At 35.7% G+C, this 16,623-nt stretch overlaps 2 protein-coding genes across 5 annotated transcripts; one reads left to right on the forward strand and one right to left on the reverse strand.

The window, feature by feature from the left end:
* The first annotated feature begins 507 nt into the window (after positions 1-507).
* Positions 508-10,826, forward strand: LOC104713978 (CHD3-type chromatin-remodeling factor PICKLE). Of its 4 annotated transcripts, none has more exons than XM_087464842.1 (31): positions 508-623; positions 1,199-1,343; positions 1,448-1,585; positions 1,673-1,827; positions 1,939-2,100; positions 2,356-2,570; positions 2,661-2,756; positions 2,867-3,003; positions 3,099-3,311; positions 3,404-3,511; positions 3,674-3,724; positions 3,817-3,916; positions 4,046-4,188; positions 4,297-4,400; positions 4,499-4,637; positions 5,454-5,623; positions 5,997-6,063; positions 6,148-6,270; positions 6,475-6,584; positions 6,724-6,805; positions 7,361-7,555; positions 7,928-8,072; positions 8,167-8,269; positions 8,407-8,481; positions 8,622-8,686; positions 8,788-8,864; positions 9,248-9,378; positions 9,483-9,822; positions 9,905-10,037; positions 10,111-10,184; positions 10,265-10,826. In XM_087464842.1, the coding sequence occupies exons 2-31, from the start codon at positions 1,203-1,205 to the stop codon at positions 10,478-10,480; spliced, it is 4,008 nt and encodes a 1,335-aa protein (XP_087320968.1). In that variant the 5' UTR covers positions 508-623; positions 1,199-1,202; the 3' UTR covers positions 10,481-10,826. The 4 variants fall into 4 exon arrangements, with proteins under 4 accessions (XP_087320968.1, XP_087320970.1, XP_087320969.1 ...); XM_087464844.1 differs by having other exon boundaries at positions 555-798; XM_087464843.1 differs by having other exon boundaries at positions 555-740.
* A 671-nt stretch (positions 10,827-11,497) lies between these two features.
* LOC104713979 (two-component response regulator ARR12) lies at positions 11,498-14,687 on the reverse strand. Its single transcript, XM_010431206.3, has 6 exons — positions 14,255-14,687; positions 13,667-13,819; positions 13,105-13,476; positions 12,932-13,008; positions 11,810-12,835; positions 11,498-11,717 (listed from the first exon to the last, which is right to left on the reverse strand). Exons 1-6 carry the CDS (start codon positions 14,379-14,381, stop codon positions 11,643-11,645), a joined length of 1,830 nt encoding a protein of 609 aa, XP_010429508.1. The 5' UTR covers positions 14,382-14,687; the 3' UTR covers positions 11,498-11,642.
* Positions 14,688-16,623: the final 1,936 nt, after the last annotated feature.

Below are 16,623 nucleotides of genomic sequence, written 5' to 3' on the forward strand. Positions count from 1 at the left end.
ATTTAAATATTTTTTCTTTATAAAAAAATATTTATGTATTTATATTATTTATGAAGAGTTTTAAAAATAAAATTGATAATTTCTAAAAATTGTTTAAATTTTAAACTATTTTTTTGTTGTTGTTTTTTACAATAATGTTTTTACTATTCAACCACTTGTTACCAATCATAACTATTATTTAACCGCTCGTTTGAATTTAACCATTTTTTCTTTCATCTTTTGTAACCGCCTTTTTTTTAACCGCCTTTTCTACAACCGCTAAAAAAAATCTTAACCGCCTTGCTTAAATGATGTTACCAATCGAAGCATATAAGGTTTTGAATCCCGATTAGAAATGTGATAAGACAGATAAAAATGAAAATTTTCTAAATCTTATTTGGAAAAGAATAAAATCCTAAATTGTATTAGGTATAAAATATATATGTCTATATATATAATATTCAGATATTATTTTTAACAATATTGGAGGAAGTATTAAAAAATGTGTAATAAAGTGTATTTAAAGTTATAATAACCCTAAGTTAAATCGTAAGCTAAATGTAAAAGAATCATTCGTGTCTGATTATTCAGGTTTGGGGAGTTACTTTTCTCCTCTTCAAACAGATCCCGAACAAAATTCAAAGGTTCTTCTTCTCCTTCTTCTTCTTCGTCTCTTCCACACTCTCATCTGCTTCACTTTTTTTTTACTCATTCTACGACAAGTAAATTGCTTTTCAACTTCTCAGTTTCCGTCGAATCAAGTTACTGTCTCTTTCAATTTCTTTGTACAACAAAGTTGAGAGAGTTTGAAAATGTCGGGTCTGGGTTTTTTGCAAAATTTTGAATCTTTTCATGAAATTGCTAAAATGGGTTGTTAATTCGAGTTATGGGTACTCACATTTGAAAACTCAATTGGGGTTTTGTTTGTTTGATTGTATGTTTGATTTGCTTAGGTATTTTGGTTTAGGGTTTTTTTTCATTAACTCTCTCTCTTTCTCTTTCACAAGCTTCTTCGATCTTGCTTGTGTGGTTTTATGAATCGAGTTTTTAGTAGCTATTGTTATTGAACGTTTAGGTATCAGAGCTTAATTATGGTATATTGAATCCAGTAGAAACTCATAGTTTGCTTTAAGCCTCAGAACTGGCACTGAACCTATTGTGTACTTATGTTATCTATTTACGTTTGAGCTTACTGATGGGTGACATGTTTTGTGTGCAGAAATATGAGTAGTCTGGTGGAGAGGCTTCGTATACGATCAGACAGGAAACCGGTTTATAATCTCGATGATTCTGATGATGACGACTTTGTTCCTAAAAAGGATCGGACTCTTGAGCAAGTTGAGGCTATTGTCAGAACAGATGCGGTTTGTCTCTTATCTCAAGCTTATTGTTCTGCTTAAACTGCTTCTTATTCTGTCTATTTGATTCCTTTTTTGTTGTTGTTGTTGTTGTTACTCTTGATGTACAGAAAGAAAATGCATGCCAGGCTTGTGGGCAAAGTGCAAATCTTGTAAGCTGCAATACATGTACATATGCGTTCCATGCTAAATGTCTAGTTCCACCTCTTAAAGATGCTTCTGTGGAAAATTGGAGATGCCCTGAATGCGTAAGATTCTAATCAACGTCCATAGTTTTCTTTGGGATGCCATATCTTCCATTTTCTTACATGGTAGAACTGTTTCTACATTTTCAGGTTAGCCCTCTAAATGAGATTGATAAGATATTGGACTGTGAATCACGTCCTACAGTATCTAGTGAACAAGGTTCCTCCGAAGCGGCAGCAAAGCCTGTTTATGTCAAACAGTATCTCGTGAAGTGGAAGGGATTATCATACCTTCACTGCTCTTGGTAGTTACTGCATTTTTTTTTCTGTCTCTGTGTTTGAACATGCTAATTATCAATGTTTCTTGTCTGTGAACATTATAAGACATGATTTTTATTTCCTTTGACCAATCATAGGGTGCCTGAGAAGGAATTCCAGAAGGCTTATAAGTCAAATCATCGTTTAAAAACCAGGGTGAACAACTTTCACCGTCAAGCGGAGTCAGCCAATAACAGCGAAGATGATTTTGTTGCCATTCGTCCTGAGTGGACCACTGTTGATCGGATTCTTGCCTGCAGGTCTAGTGATGGAATTAATTCCTTCATTTATTTATCTGCCAACTTTTTTCTACATATATATTTTTTTCACCATACTCGTTCTCTAATAAACCAGAACCTTTGATAGAGTGCTGCTTTGTCAAAATACATTTAGATGTTTTTTTCTACCAAATTATCAAGCTTTCCTTACTTTTTCTTTTCACTTTTTCTTTTCAAAAGTTACTACATTCTTAGCTGTTTTCTTGTGACACTTGCATTTTTTCATTTGTGATATAGAGAGGAAGCTGGGGAGCTGGAATATCTCGTGAAATATAAAGAGCTATCTTATGATGAATGTTATTGGGAGTCAGAATCAGACATCTCAACCTTTCAGAATGAAATCCAAAGGTTCAAGGATATAAATTCTAGAACTCGCAGAGGTAAAGATGTTGACCACAAAAGAAACCCTAGAGACTTTCAACAATGTGATCATACTCCTGAATTCCTCAAAGGTATTTGGGTCACTCTAATTCATATACTATAAATGTTTCCATCTTTGGTATCTATAGATGCTATGATTATTTTGTTTTCTGTTATTGAAGGCTTGTTGCATCCGTACCAGCTTGAGGGACTTAATTTTTTGCGGTTCTCGTGGTCAAAGCAGACACACGTAATTCTTGCTGATGAAATGGGGCTAGGTATATATTCAATTATTCCACCCTTGTGGTCAAATAGATATTTTCATATAATGTCAGAGGCTTTTTCGTTTTCCATTTTTGTAATATTGTGAGATATTTCCTGTTTACAGGCAAAACTATTCAAAGCATTGCCCTTTTAGCTTCACTTTTTGAGGATAACCTCATTCCACATTTGGTAATTGCTCCACTATCAACTCTGCGGAACTGGGAGAGAGAGTTTGCCACATGGGCCCCACAGATGAATGTGGTATGTATGCAGTTATACACGCAATGAGTTGTGCCTTTGTGGTAAGTTTTTGTTGTTTGTTAATGAAATGGTCTTCGTGATCACTTGACGGGTAGGTTATGTATTTTGGCACTTCGCAAGCCCGAGCAGTTATCAGAGAACATGAGTTTTACTTTTCGAAAGATCAAAAAAAGATCAAGAAAAAGAAATCTGGACAAATCAGTAGCGAAAGCAAGCAAAAAAGAATCAAGTTTGATGTCCTCCTCACATCGTATGAGATGATCAACCTAGATACAGCAGTTCTGAAACCAATTAAGTGGGAGTGCATGGTAACTCTTATTCCCTAATGAGACATTATTTCTCGCACTCTTCTCTCTTTCTCTCTTTTATGCAGCTTAGTAACATTTTTTTTTGGGGTCAGATTGTTGATGAAGGCCATCGACTGAAAAATAAGGATTCAAAGCTGTTCTCTTCATTAACACAATATTCAAGTAACCATCGTATTCTTCTGACAGGAACACCACTTCAGGTTCGTCATTTGATTTTTATTCCTGGAGTTTATACTTTCAATAGTTGTATCTGAGCATTAGTAGCGACAATTTGCAATGAGAATTGTTATATATGATCCTGCACTAATTTCTTACCTGATTAGTTGCAATATGTTACTGATGATTACGTGGTGCCTTTACAGAACAACTTGGATGAACTTTTCATGCTCATGCATTTTCTTGATGCGGGGAAGGTATCCCAAGGATGGCAAAGATATATAAATTCACATACTTTACAGAATTTTATATAGCTAACACATTTTATTTGATTGCACAATACTTGCAGTTTGCAAGTTTGGAGGAGTTCCAGGAGGAGTTCAAAGATATTAATCAAGAGGAGCAGATTTCAAGACTGCACAACATGTTGGCTCCACATTTGCTCAGAAGTATTAACCGAAACCTTTTCTTCATCTTTTTAGTGGAGATGTGTTCAAAAGTTCGTTCAGACGGAATTTTTCTAAGCAAGAATTTTATGATCTTAACTATGCTGTGTCGTATTTTGATTGATTTTATAGGGGTAAAGAAAGATGTAATGAAAGACATGCCCCCAAAAAAGGAGCTCATTTTGCGTGTTGATTTGAGCAGCCTGCAGAAAAAATATTACAAGGCTATTTTTACCCGTAATTATCAAATATTGACAAAAAAGGGAGGTGCTCAAGTAAGTTCTTATTAATTTTTGTATACTCTTCAGATCCATATCCTCATTGGTGGGTTACAGGTCCACTGTAATTCGTCTGGTGATTGTGTTGGTCTGATTCTGTTTCAGATTTCCCTTAATAACATTATGATGGAATTACGAAAAGTTTGCTGCCATCCTTATATGCTGGAAGGTGTTGAGCCAGTTATTCACGATGCTAATGAATTTTTCAAGTAACATCTCATTTATCGAAAAGTGATTATCTGAATTTGTTTATAGTCGTCTGTTAAACTTTCCATTAACTTTTTCGTATATGTATGATGTATCAAAGACAACTTTTGGAATCTTGTGGAAAGCTACAACTTCTAGATAAAATGATGGTCAAGCTGAAAGAGCAAGGACACAGAGTTCTTATATACACACAGTTTCAGCACATGCTGGACTTACTTGAAGACTACTGTTCCCATAAGGTATCTGAGCTTCTTATATGTATATTCTGTTTCAATGGATTTTCATTCTTGTTTTTCTGTAGAACACCATTTTATAGAATCAACTCTACGTTTTTCTTGCTAGTCCTTAGGCAAAATTATGGAAATACAAGGAAGTAAGTCAAGCCTATACTGAGATTGAGAGTTAAAGAACTCTGTGTCAAAATGAAAGAATAAGGACACAATTTCCACATATACAGTAGAAATAACAAGTTTATAAGTACAATAATCTTCAAATATGTCTACCATGTGCTGAAACCGTGTAGAGAGTTCTCATATACACAGTAGAAAATTAGAAATAACAAGTTTATATATCTTAAGTACAATAATCCTCAAATATGTTTACCATGTGCTGAAACTGTGTACAGAGTTCTCATATACACACAGTTTCACATGCTGGGTTTACTTGAAGACTAGTGTTTTTATAAGGTATCTGTCCTGTGTACATGAGTTTGATACATTGTTCACATATACACTCAGTTTCAGCACATGCTTCTATATACATAATTGTGCCTGAGGACTCTATCTAGAAAAAAGTAGTAGAGTTGATTCTGTAGGTAGGTGCAATTACTTTGGTAGAGTTTATGGTGTAACTTACTCTGTTGGCGATATAACTTCTTTATTCCCTCAAAGATTACATCTTTTGTTACTTGAAATGTCATTATCATGACTATTGCTGACGCATGCACTTGAGACTACTTGTTTTTATCTCTTTCTATCACATTTTTTTTCTTTCTAATATGCAGTTATGTAAAATCCTTCATATGACTTAATTGTTCATTTTCTTGTCTTTGTCAGAATTGGAGCTATGAGCGAATTGATGGAAAGGTTGGCGGAGCTGACCGTCAAATACGCATAGATCGGTTCAATGCCGAAAACTCTAACAAGTTCTGTTTTTTGCTCTCCACAAGAGCTGGTGGCTTAGGAATAAATCTTGCAACCGCAGATACAGTAATCATTTATGACAGGTTTGAATTTCAGTTCTCTTAGTGTCATCTGTATGTTTTCCATAGTTATTGTGTCAAGAAGTAAGAGGAGCTATTTGGCTTGATAGCATGAGATTTTGGTAGCATATGTTGATTTTCAAGTGAGTTGGATGCTTTAAGTAGATGTCTCATAGGTGATGATGAGTGATAGAAAGGCATTTGGAATATTTTTCCAAATAACTATTTCTTGAGCATGAAAATTGTTAGGCAGCGGGAAGATCAAGAAAATTATTAACCGCTGTCTTGCTAATAATAAAATTTCGTGGGCATGCAATGTGGGGTGGCTGTCTGTTTTGGTTTACACCAGCTCTCATTTTCATACCTATGATTGAAATTGTTTTATCTGTTTCTGTAGTGACTGGAATCCCCATGCGGATCTTCAGGCTATGGCTAGAGCCCATCGACTTGGCCAAAGAAATAAGGTTTTAACTATGATCTCTTACTGCTGTCAGCTTGCATTTTTCTTATTTTTAGTTTCGCTAATCTATCCTTATATTTTCCTTTAGGTGATGATTTACAGGCTCATAAACCGAGGCACCATTGAAGAAAGGATGATGCAGTTGACTAAAAAGAAAATGGTTCTGGAGCATCTTGTTGTCGGGAAACTCAAAACACAAAATATTAATCAGGTATACTTTTATTACCTGAAGGTACACCTATTCACATTATTAGAGATTTCTCAACAGATTGGAGTTAGAAGGTAGAAATACTAAGAACACTATTCGGTATAAGCACGGAGCTTAAAAAGAAAAACATTAGAGAGAAGGGGTCCATATTTGTTGATTGTTTCTCACGTAGTATTTGTTTGTTTTGTTTTCCTGACTACAATTTAGGAAGAATTAGATGACATCATCAGGTATGGATCAAAGGAGCTTTTTGCTAGTGAAGACGAAGAAGCAGGAAAGTCTGGAAAAATTCATTATGATGATGCGGCTATAGACAAGTAATATACTCCTTACTCCTTCCCTCTTGTTTTTGGTTAACAAGGGTATCTGATCTTTCCGATTGCTCCTTTCTTATGGAAGCTTTTGCGGTCAATTGCATGGATATTTCATTATTTGTCTCCATCTTCTGTTCTGCAGATTGCTTGATCGGGATCTCGTGGAGGCGGAGGAGGTCTCAGTGGATGATGAAGAGGAGAATGGATTCTTAAAGGCTTTCAAGGTTTTCTTGCCTTTTATCTTCCTCTTCTATTAGATTTTCTGGATCAGAATTGACTGGTTTTCAATGCTCCATTTGAGTGTATGGTTATTGTGTTCTTAAATTCCTTAATATTCAGACTATGGGTGGCTACCGAATGAATCCTCCAAACTTAGCAAACCTTGAAAGCCTTTAAGAGTCCATGCATTGTCAAATTATTAATTACTTGCTAAGTTTGGAGGATCAATGCAATTAAATCCAGTCCGCTTTGATGCGTATAGACAGTCTTTAGAAAGTGTCTTGACTGTTTCGTTCTGGCTAAAAGTGAAAGCAAACTCAATGATAACTAGTGATGATGACTTAAAGTTAGAAATTTATACTTGTGATGATGTTGATTGAGCCAATTTATTGATTTGGTTACATTTCTTTGAAGCCTGATTTTTTTATTTGAATGGTCTTTAGACTTAGCTGGAACATGAGGCTGTTTCCAGCGTTGCTGTTTTATTTGAATGCGATTAGGGTGTCCGGTATCTTTGTAGTATCATTAACTCTGATGATTTCCTGTGATCTTCGTCTTAGGTGGCTAATTTTGAGTATATAGATGAAAATGAGGCCGCCGCATTAGAGGCACAGAGAGTCGCTGCTGAAAGCAAATCTTCAGCAGGCAATTCTGATAGAGTAAGTTATTGGGAAGAGTTGTTAAAAGATAAATTTGAGCTGCATCAGGCTGAGGAACTTAATGCTCTTGGGAAAAGGAAGAGAAGTCGCAAGCAGGTTTAGTCTCTTTTTGACCCCCTTATACAATTGTGGCATCATATTAATAACTGGATTTGATTATTCACCATTTATATCTTTCTCATTCTGTTTCCTACTTTTTCCCTTTCGAATTCCTTAAGTAGCTAAATTCAGGAAGTAATAATTTAGTTGACTGTATCCAAAAACACTAGATGCCCTTGTCCTATCAATATTTTCGACAGATCTTAGGGGTTTTCATGTTGGGTCAAGTAATTGGGGTTGGTAAAGGCTCAAGTAACTATAGTCTTCTGTTTTCTTCTGCAAGAAATACGTTTTGCTTCACTCCCTATTTTAAGTTCATATCATTTTTATTAAAGGCTGTTCTAATTCTTATATGCGATATTTTCATAGTTGGTATCCATTGAAGAAGATGATCTTGCTGGTTTGGAAGATGTGAGCTCTGGAGATGAAAGTTATGAAGCCGAGTCAACAGATGGTGAAGCAGCGGGGCAAGGAGTTCAAACGGGACGACGACCGTACAGAAGAAGGGGTCGAGGTATTACCACGTCTCTGAAATTCTTTAATTCGAATGGAGCTGAAACTAGTGATATTAAAAGTGTGTGCAGTTTATTAAATGAGTTTTTCTGTAGATAACTCGGAGCCAACTCCTTTGATGGAAGGCGAGGGGAGATCTTTCAGAGTAATGGGTTTCAACCAGAGTCAAAGGGCCATTTTTGTGCAGACGTTGATGAGGTATCTTCTTTCCAATAAGGCATTTGGACACCAGAAATTAGTCTGTCTAATATTTTTGTCTCCAGATGCATCAATATGATCCTCAGCCTCGCCCTGCACATGATTTACAAGTTCTTCTGAATGGCCAAAAATTGCAGGTATGGAGTTGGCAACTATGATTGGAAGGAGTTTGTTCCTCGCTTAAAGCAGAAGACCTATGATGAAATAAAAGAGTATGGGCTTTAATACTGTTTTCTTTTGCTTCTTCACAAAAAAAAAAAAAAAACGCATCACAGTTAGAAGGCTTTCTGGTTTATTCATCGGAAAGACTTAATCCTATTTCATCAACTGATTGTTTAATGACTTTTCTCAGGTATGGAGTAATCTTCTTGAAGCACATTGCTGAAGACATAGACGAAAATTCTCCAACCTTTTCAGGTGACTGATAATTGATCTTCTTAATGTTTACTGCTTTTCTGTGATTTTTGCTTCTCCTGTTAACCTGTAATATGTTTTACTATAATGGTCTTTGTCTGCAGATGGCGTGCCCAAGGAAGGGCTTAGAATAGAAGATGTTCTAATCAGAATTGCTGTTCTGATGCTAGTACAGGATAAGGTGATTCTGTCCACTGTAATCCTTTAATAAGTTCTCTATTTAATTTTCTGAGTTGTCTTATGAGAGCCAATGCACAGTGTTGCCACTTTGGTTCTAGGCTATAGTTTTAGTCCCTACCAATTTTTCAGTACAGTAATTATATGTTTAAACCACTCTTAAGATCTAAGACCTACGATGTTTCTGTGCATTACTGTGGTAAAACGTTTGGTTATGTTCTGCTTCATTTTCTCTGTTTCCCGTCACTTTGTATAGAAATAAAGGAAGCTGCCTTTTCGAACCTATTGTAGAATTTTCTTTTTGTTGTCGTTTTGTTTCTTAAGCTTATCGCCCCGAAGTTTTGATCCTGTGGTGATTATGTTCTTTTTGGTGCTCTTGCCTGACAGGTGAAATTTGTAGAAGACCATCCAACGAAACCTCTTTTCCCCTCCCGCATCCTTGAAAGATTCCCAGGACTGAGAAGTGGAAAAATTTGGAAGGAGGAACATGACAAGACAATGATACGTGCTGTTTTAAAGTATGAACCTGCACCACTGTTCTCACCGAATAGTTTTCTTTTCTCATGATATTCCATTACGTGCTTACATGTTCTTTTCCTTCACTGGAAATTTGAATCTTTAGGCATGGGTACGGACGATGGCAAGCTATTGTTGATGACAAAGAGTTGGGGATCCAAGAGCTTATCTGCAAAGAATTGAACTTCCCTCACATAAGTTTGTCTGCTGCTGAACAAGCTGGCTTGCAGGGGCAGAATGGTAGTGGAAACACCAATCCGGGAGCACAGACTAACCAGAATCCTGGAAGCGGTAATACTGGGAACAATAATGCTTCTGCTGATGGGGCCCAAGTAAACTCGATGTTCTACTATCGGGACATGCAGAGGCGACTTGTTGAGTTTGTGAAAAAGCGAGTCCTACTTTTGGAGAAGGCGTTGAATTATGAATACGCAGAGGAGTATTATGTATGTTGTGTTGATCTGCAGTATTGGTTATTCACATGTCTTGCACTGAGTTGTTTAACTTTGATTGAATCTCTGGTCGCAGGGACTTGGTGGCTCATCATCTATTCGTGCTGAAGAGCCCGAAGCTGAACCAAAGGTCGCTGACACAGTGGGAGTTAGCTTTATTGAGGTCGATGATGAAATGCTTGATGGACTTCCCAAGACTGATCCCATCAGTAAGTTCCATGACATGTTTCTTTATTTAACGAGTTGTTGGATCTAATGTGAGCTCTCTAAATCTCGCTGCAGCTTCAGAAGAAATGATGGCGGCTGCTGTTGACAACAACCAGGCGCGGGTTGAAATAGCTCAACATTATAACCAGGTAAGCTGTGTTTATTTTTGGTTGGAAAGTTAATGTCTTGAACCGGTATATTTTACTCTAATCTCTCTGCGGTTATCCAGATGTGCAAAGATTTTGATGAGAACGCTCGTGAGTCAGTCCAAGCATATGTAAACAACCAACCACCAAGTAGCAAGCTAAGTGAGAGTTTCCGTTCACTCGAATCTATCAGTGGTAACATAAGCACAATCCTTTCGGCTCCATCTGATCAATCGAAGTCACATGAAAGCGACACCAAGCCAGACCTAAACAATGTTGAGATGAAGGAGACGGCCTAAGAAACAAAACCGTTGAGAGGCAGCGTCGATCTGAATGTGGTGGAGGGAGAGGAGATCATTGGAGAAGCTAGTGGCAATGCTGATGAGAAAATGGAAGACGCAAAAGAAGAAGAGAAACCACAGAACATGGTCGTGGATTGACTCAACTGGTAAAGTATCTAAAGATTCAAGACCAAAGGGGTCATGAAGTAGGAACTGTTGTTATTGTCTTTTATTAAGTTATGATGTATGGACTTATTCTTCCTTGTCTAAGATTCAGATCCTCAGATCTAGTTTCTGCTTATGCAATATTTGAGAAACATTTAGGCTAACTTTGATATTGTTAATGTTTATCTATTTTTAGAAAGTTGTTCCTGCTCCAAAGTTCCAGTCATGAAACTGCAGTTTCTCATTGTAGGACTAAGGTTGGAACTAAGGTTGGATTCAAATTGTTAGTTTTTGTCTCTAATTCTGTACTACGCAAAAGTCGTTTTGGTATGGATCTCAAGCTTCTTAACAGTGCGCATTGTTCCAAATAAAGTTCGGTAATCCAGTAAACATTGTCTGTTTTGGTTTTGGTTTAATGATACAAATGTTTGAATTCTGTATATTTTAGTTACTACTGTTTGTTCAAATTATCAAAAAAAAAAAACGAATTACTGTGTTCTGGTTCGTCCCATATTTAGATTTTTTTTTCAATCATACCAAACTCAATCATCAAAACAGAACTAAATGATGTCAAGTCGTTAACATACACATATAACACAGCAATGTTATAATAATGCAAACGTGGGTTGACCTTAAAAATAATGGCTTTTGAGTGTACGAAGGAATCTCAATTGCTTTAAAATTCGTCATCATCACTTTATCTTGAATAACAATCATTCACCTTTTTAGACTTTTTCTTATAGGGGGTGATGATCTATGAGTTGTTTCTTCATAGGCCTCGTGAAATTTATATATTTATTTATATTTTTATTAACAAATACAAAAACTACAGAGCAATACAAAGAGACAAACTATATATTAAAATAAGAATTTATGAATTATTTTCTTTATTATTTCTTCGTAGGAGTCCTAATTGCTAGAACCAGTGGGAAAACAAATAGTTTACAGTATCAATACACAAAAAGATGAGAAAAGAAAGAGACAAAAGCAATCACAAGATGAGATGCATGTTCTCTCATATGCATGTTCTGAGTGAACTAAAGCCACCGTATCCCATATCTCCTCCAGACAATTCTCCCTGGCTCTGTTCCTGTCATTCACAATGTTAAGTTAAGTATTCACACAATCTCACAGATCATATCAGAATGCTTTCTATTTGGACAAAGCTTTTTAATGTCACACCTGCTTCATTGTGGAGTTGACTATATCATCTAAGGAACCAGCATCTGCAACCATGAATCCACCACTCTGTAACTTCTGCTGCCCCACGACGAACCCTTCCTTCGGGTTACTACTCAACATAGCAGCATCAGTGGTTGGACCGTAGTTGCCTGATTGTCTCATCTGCAATGAATCATAAAAGACTCCAGGTTGCCCATTTGCATTTGAATCAAAATCTGTGTTTCTGCTGAAAGCTCCCGGATTTGTTGTATCTAAGGCTGGAGGACTCAATGTACTGGCAGCAGAGTCACAGAATGGTATAGAGTAGCTTGATGACACGTTGTTCCATTCCAAAGGGTCAGGTCTAGCATGCGGTAACGGAGAGACATTGAACTGATGATGGATGCTATTACTGGTCTGGGGAGGAGGAAGATTCGATGAGGATACAGCGTTTGACCAATGCTCCACACGTTTATTGATCTGGTGTCCAGGGAAGCCTGAAGGAGATGCTTGTGGGTGACCTTCTAGAACCACGAGATTGTTATTAGGAGCACGTATGAGTGAGTTTTGTTGTGTAGAGAAGGTAGGAAAAGCCATGGAGCTCCCAGCAATGCTCTTGTTATTATTGTTCATATTTCTAATATTGTTGTTGTTGTTTGCCTGAAGCTGGTCGAATTCTAAAGGCATTGGCAACCCTTGAAGTATGTTTCCCCCATCACTGTGATTAAGAGGAAGTGAAGAGACATGGTGAAACTTTCCGAGATCATTTTGGTTTTGCAAGAACATTCCTGCAGGAGGAGAAGAAAGGTTGCGGACACCGATACCCGAAGGACTATTAAGTCGGCCAAGAATCCCATTTGAAGGGAAAGGTCTCATTCCGGGAGTCCCACCATGGAACTGACCGGATCCAACAGGGGTTGGCCGGTGGTGGAAACCGTCAAGTCCATTGAGAGAAGAAGTCATTTGCAAAAAATGTAAGTCTGAGTTTGCCATAATAGCTTGTTGGTTAGTCACACCACTGATCCTCTTCAAGTAAAGGCGAAATTTCTGCAGCCACAGCAAACAAAAGAATAAAGCTTTCGCGGTTTAAAAACAAAACTTCAGTGTTAAACATTTAAAGAGACATGAAAGATTCATTGTAACCTGAAGATGACTAGCCACATTTTCTCTAGTGAGCTTCTCAACATTCATCAGATCCAAAATCTTTTTAGGCATTGCCTCTTCAATCAAAACAACACACACAAAAACAAACATTAAAACCAGCAATATACAGAGTGTTTGGTAACAAACCAATCAAGTCACATTAATAAGCTTACTCTCATATCCCAATTGGTTAACAGCTGCAACAAATTTCTTATGCAGCTCAACCGTCCAAACAACACGTTGCTTCTTCTGAGCTGATGAATCATCGTTATCATCTCTTTCCTCATCTTCTTCTTCATTATACTGATCTTTACGTTTCCTATTGGCTCTCCCATTGTTCTGATCTGAATTCCCACCACCTTCATTGCCTGATCCATCTCTCTTCTCACCAACATTATTATTATTACTCCCACGGCTCTTACTTCTCACCACATGTTGCCATATGTTCTTCAGCTCCTCAATACGAACCGGTTTCAGTAGATAGTCACAAGCACCATGAGTAACTCCTTTCATCACATACTTTGGATCGCTATGCACAGACAACACTACAGAGTTAAAAACAACAAGACATCATCATCATCATCATCATCATAAAAACCAAAACCAAGTCTAAAGATCAAAGCTTTACAAGAAATGAGGTACAAAAATCAAAACTTTTTTCCTGTAGTCATTAAGGAGAAAAAAAAATGATGAAATAAAAAATAAGAGAAAAATTAGAAATAATAATTGACTTACTTATGACAGGTAGGTCCATTTCAAGACCAACAAGCTCAAGGAGTTTGAAACCATCCATGTCAGGCATGTCAACATCACTAATAACCAGATCAAACTTGTTCTTGTTCTCTCTCAATAACTCTAAAGCCTTTTGTGCTTGGTTCGTCGTTGTAACTGCAGCAGCAGCAGAGTCATAAAGTCTCAGTTTTTAAGTTTAAAAAGACAAAATTTTCAATTCTCTCTCCCTCTGTGACACACACATGTAGCATAATTAAGATTTGAGTAGATCAGACACACAAAATGGGATTGAGAAATGCCAAAATCTTACAAAAATCTAAAAATTGAATCATTTTGTAGATTTTGTTTTTTGTGTGTCTAGACATACATGTAGTTAGGTAGATAGAGCTATTTTGAATCACCACCTTTTCTTTTAAAGATTCCACATATATGTGGTCGGTCAAACAAAACACAAATCCAAAAACAAAAAAAAACAGATCAAGAAAACAATTAAAATCCAAACTGAATCTTAACCAAAAAAAAGAACAGATCCAAGAAAAAAAGAAAACAAAAATGGGTCAAATCAAGAAATAGAAAGAGAGAGAGAGGAACCATGGTAGTGGCAGCGACGAAGCAAAGTTTCAAGGATTTTGAGACAAGTCTGGTCATCATCAACAGCAAGAACTCTCATTCCTACAGGAAACTGATCCAAAGCTTCGAAATTTTGTTCCACAGTCATCTTTTCAACACACCCACAAACGAAATTTTTTTTCTTTTTTGGCAAAAGTGTTCAAGAGAGAGAGAGAGAGAAAGTGGGAATTTCTTTTTTTTGGGTTTGATGTGCAAGAACGTCGACGAAACAATGACTCAAATGAATAGGTCTAGAAAGAGAGTAATGAGAGAGTAGTATATAATATTTAGATTTAGAGAGAGAGAAAAGATTTTTTTTTTTTCCAGCAGAGTAAAAAAAGGAATCTTATTAAGCTATCTATAAATGGCTATGAGAAACTGTGTGTGATCATCTTCTTTAGACTAAGCCAAATCCACTTTTTCTGCAATTTTTTATTTATTTATTATTTTTTTAATAATCTTTTGTTCTTTTATTACAAATAATAAAACAGAAACTCAGAAAGAATCTTTGAAACATAACCAAAAATATAAAACCGAACCGGAAAATGAATATGTTTTGGTTGTATTCTTGTATTTGTTTAAACACAGTACTCAAATGTACCCAAAATATATCTGAAAAAATCTTCTAATTACTCAATAAAAAATATAGAATGTTCGAGTTTATAATTGTAATTTTTTATTTGAATTATTACAAGTATAACAAATATTTTTAAATATGTAATTATATTATGAATAGTTTCACAAAAATATCACTTAAGACCGAAATGGTAACCATATACAATATTGTTCACTAGTCACCCTTCGGGTTTAGTTACTGAACCGGAATCAGTATCATTCCATCTAGTCTTAACAAATAAAACATTAGTATTTTTTAACTTTTCTGCAGCTAAATTGTGCTAAAATTAAAAACCAGTAAAGATGGGAAAGTGTTTTAAGAAGAAGATTTGGTTTAATCTCATTTATATCGCATCATTACTGTGGAGATACATTTTGATTCTTGTTAATCTAGGATTGTCCAACTGTTAAACGGACGAACGAAATTAAATTATTTTCCAAAAATGTAATAACTGTTAAATACTTGTCGTAGCATTTGTTTCAAATTTATACCGATTCGTACGATTACTCTAACGGGTGTCGTATACTTTTGGATTAAAAAAAATATTGGGGTGTTTGATCAAAAGAAAAATTATTAATATTCTTTATAGTATCACTTTTTTTTTAATCCCAAAGACTAATATTCTGGGGCCGGGATAAACCATGTTAAAACCATGCTAATGCTACTCGAACGCAGGTGGCAGGACTTTACTCTCTTTACCACTGAACCAAAACGACTTGGTTTAGTATCACTTTTAATAATCGATAGTATCAATATTTCTCGTACCAAAATTTGAAGTGATGTTAAGTTTTTAGTTAAATTCAAATCATTTCCTCAAAATGCCCAAATTTTAATATTATTAATAATATATGTTATAATTTTTGTATTTTAGCTATAATGTTAAAAATATTTAGCATATTTAATAACGTTAGATAACATAATCATCATATGATTCATCATCCACTATCAGTGTAACCTTTTTAAGTATCCCGCAGCTCTCCAAAGTTGTCCGACTTCAGTCTCTAATTCCCATTAATAAACATGAAAGTTACATTTCATTAAAATACTATTTATTTTTCTCCTCTTTTCCTAGCAAAAGAAAACTCTTATGCAAAATCCTGACTATTATCAATCATACAAATATACTTTGTATATGCATGAATGTATACATATATGCATGCATGAATGTATGTACGTATGCATGTTATTCATGGGTTGTTGAATATAAAACCCGGAAATCTATTTGGATTGAAATAAATTTTACATTGACATCTTGTTTATCAATCATATAGTCCATAAACATAAGCTAGTTCAATTATTGTAATATTTTATACTATTCAATGATACAAGAAAAAACCAAAGTTTATTTTAGATGTTGGCCAGCGATGATTCTTTGTGTTGGGCCCCAACTCCCAATGATCTCAGCCTTCAAGTTTGGTGGATGCAAAATAAGAACCCAATCAATTATTAACTCCAAAAATGAACTGATGAAAAAGTTTGTAAATTGGGTTTGTGTGTGCGTATGTGTTTATATATCTATCTATTTATACATATGTCAGAGTTTTTGCTTTAGGCAGCAATTTAAGTTGGGCCGTTCCTGATCAAGAAAATAGTCTTGTGATTTGAGTGTATACATGTGTTTTATATAGTTTTTATCATCTAAAATCTAAATTTCAAATCAAAACTTGAGCCAAGCTGAAGAAAATATGACTCAAAAAATGGCAAGTGTGATATGCCTTGAGTCACTTCTTTGTCC

The sequence above is a fragment of the Camelina sativa genome, chromosome 9 (assembly GCF_030686135.1).
Source record: "Camelina sativa cultivar CO46 ecotype springtype chromosome 9, ASM3068613v1".
Classification (NCBI taxonomy): domain Eukaryota; kingdom Viridiplantae; phylum Streptophyta; class Magnoliopsida; order Brassicales; family Brassicaceae; genus Camelina; species Camelina sativa.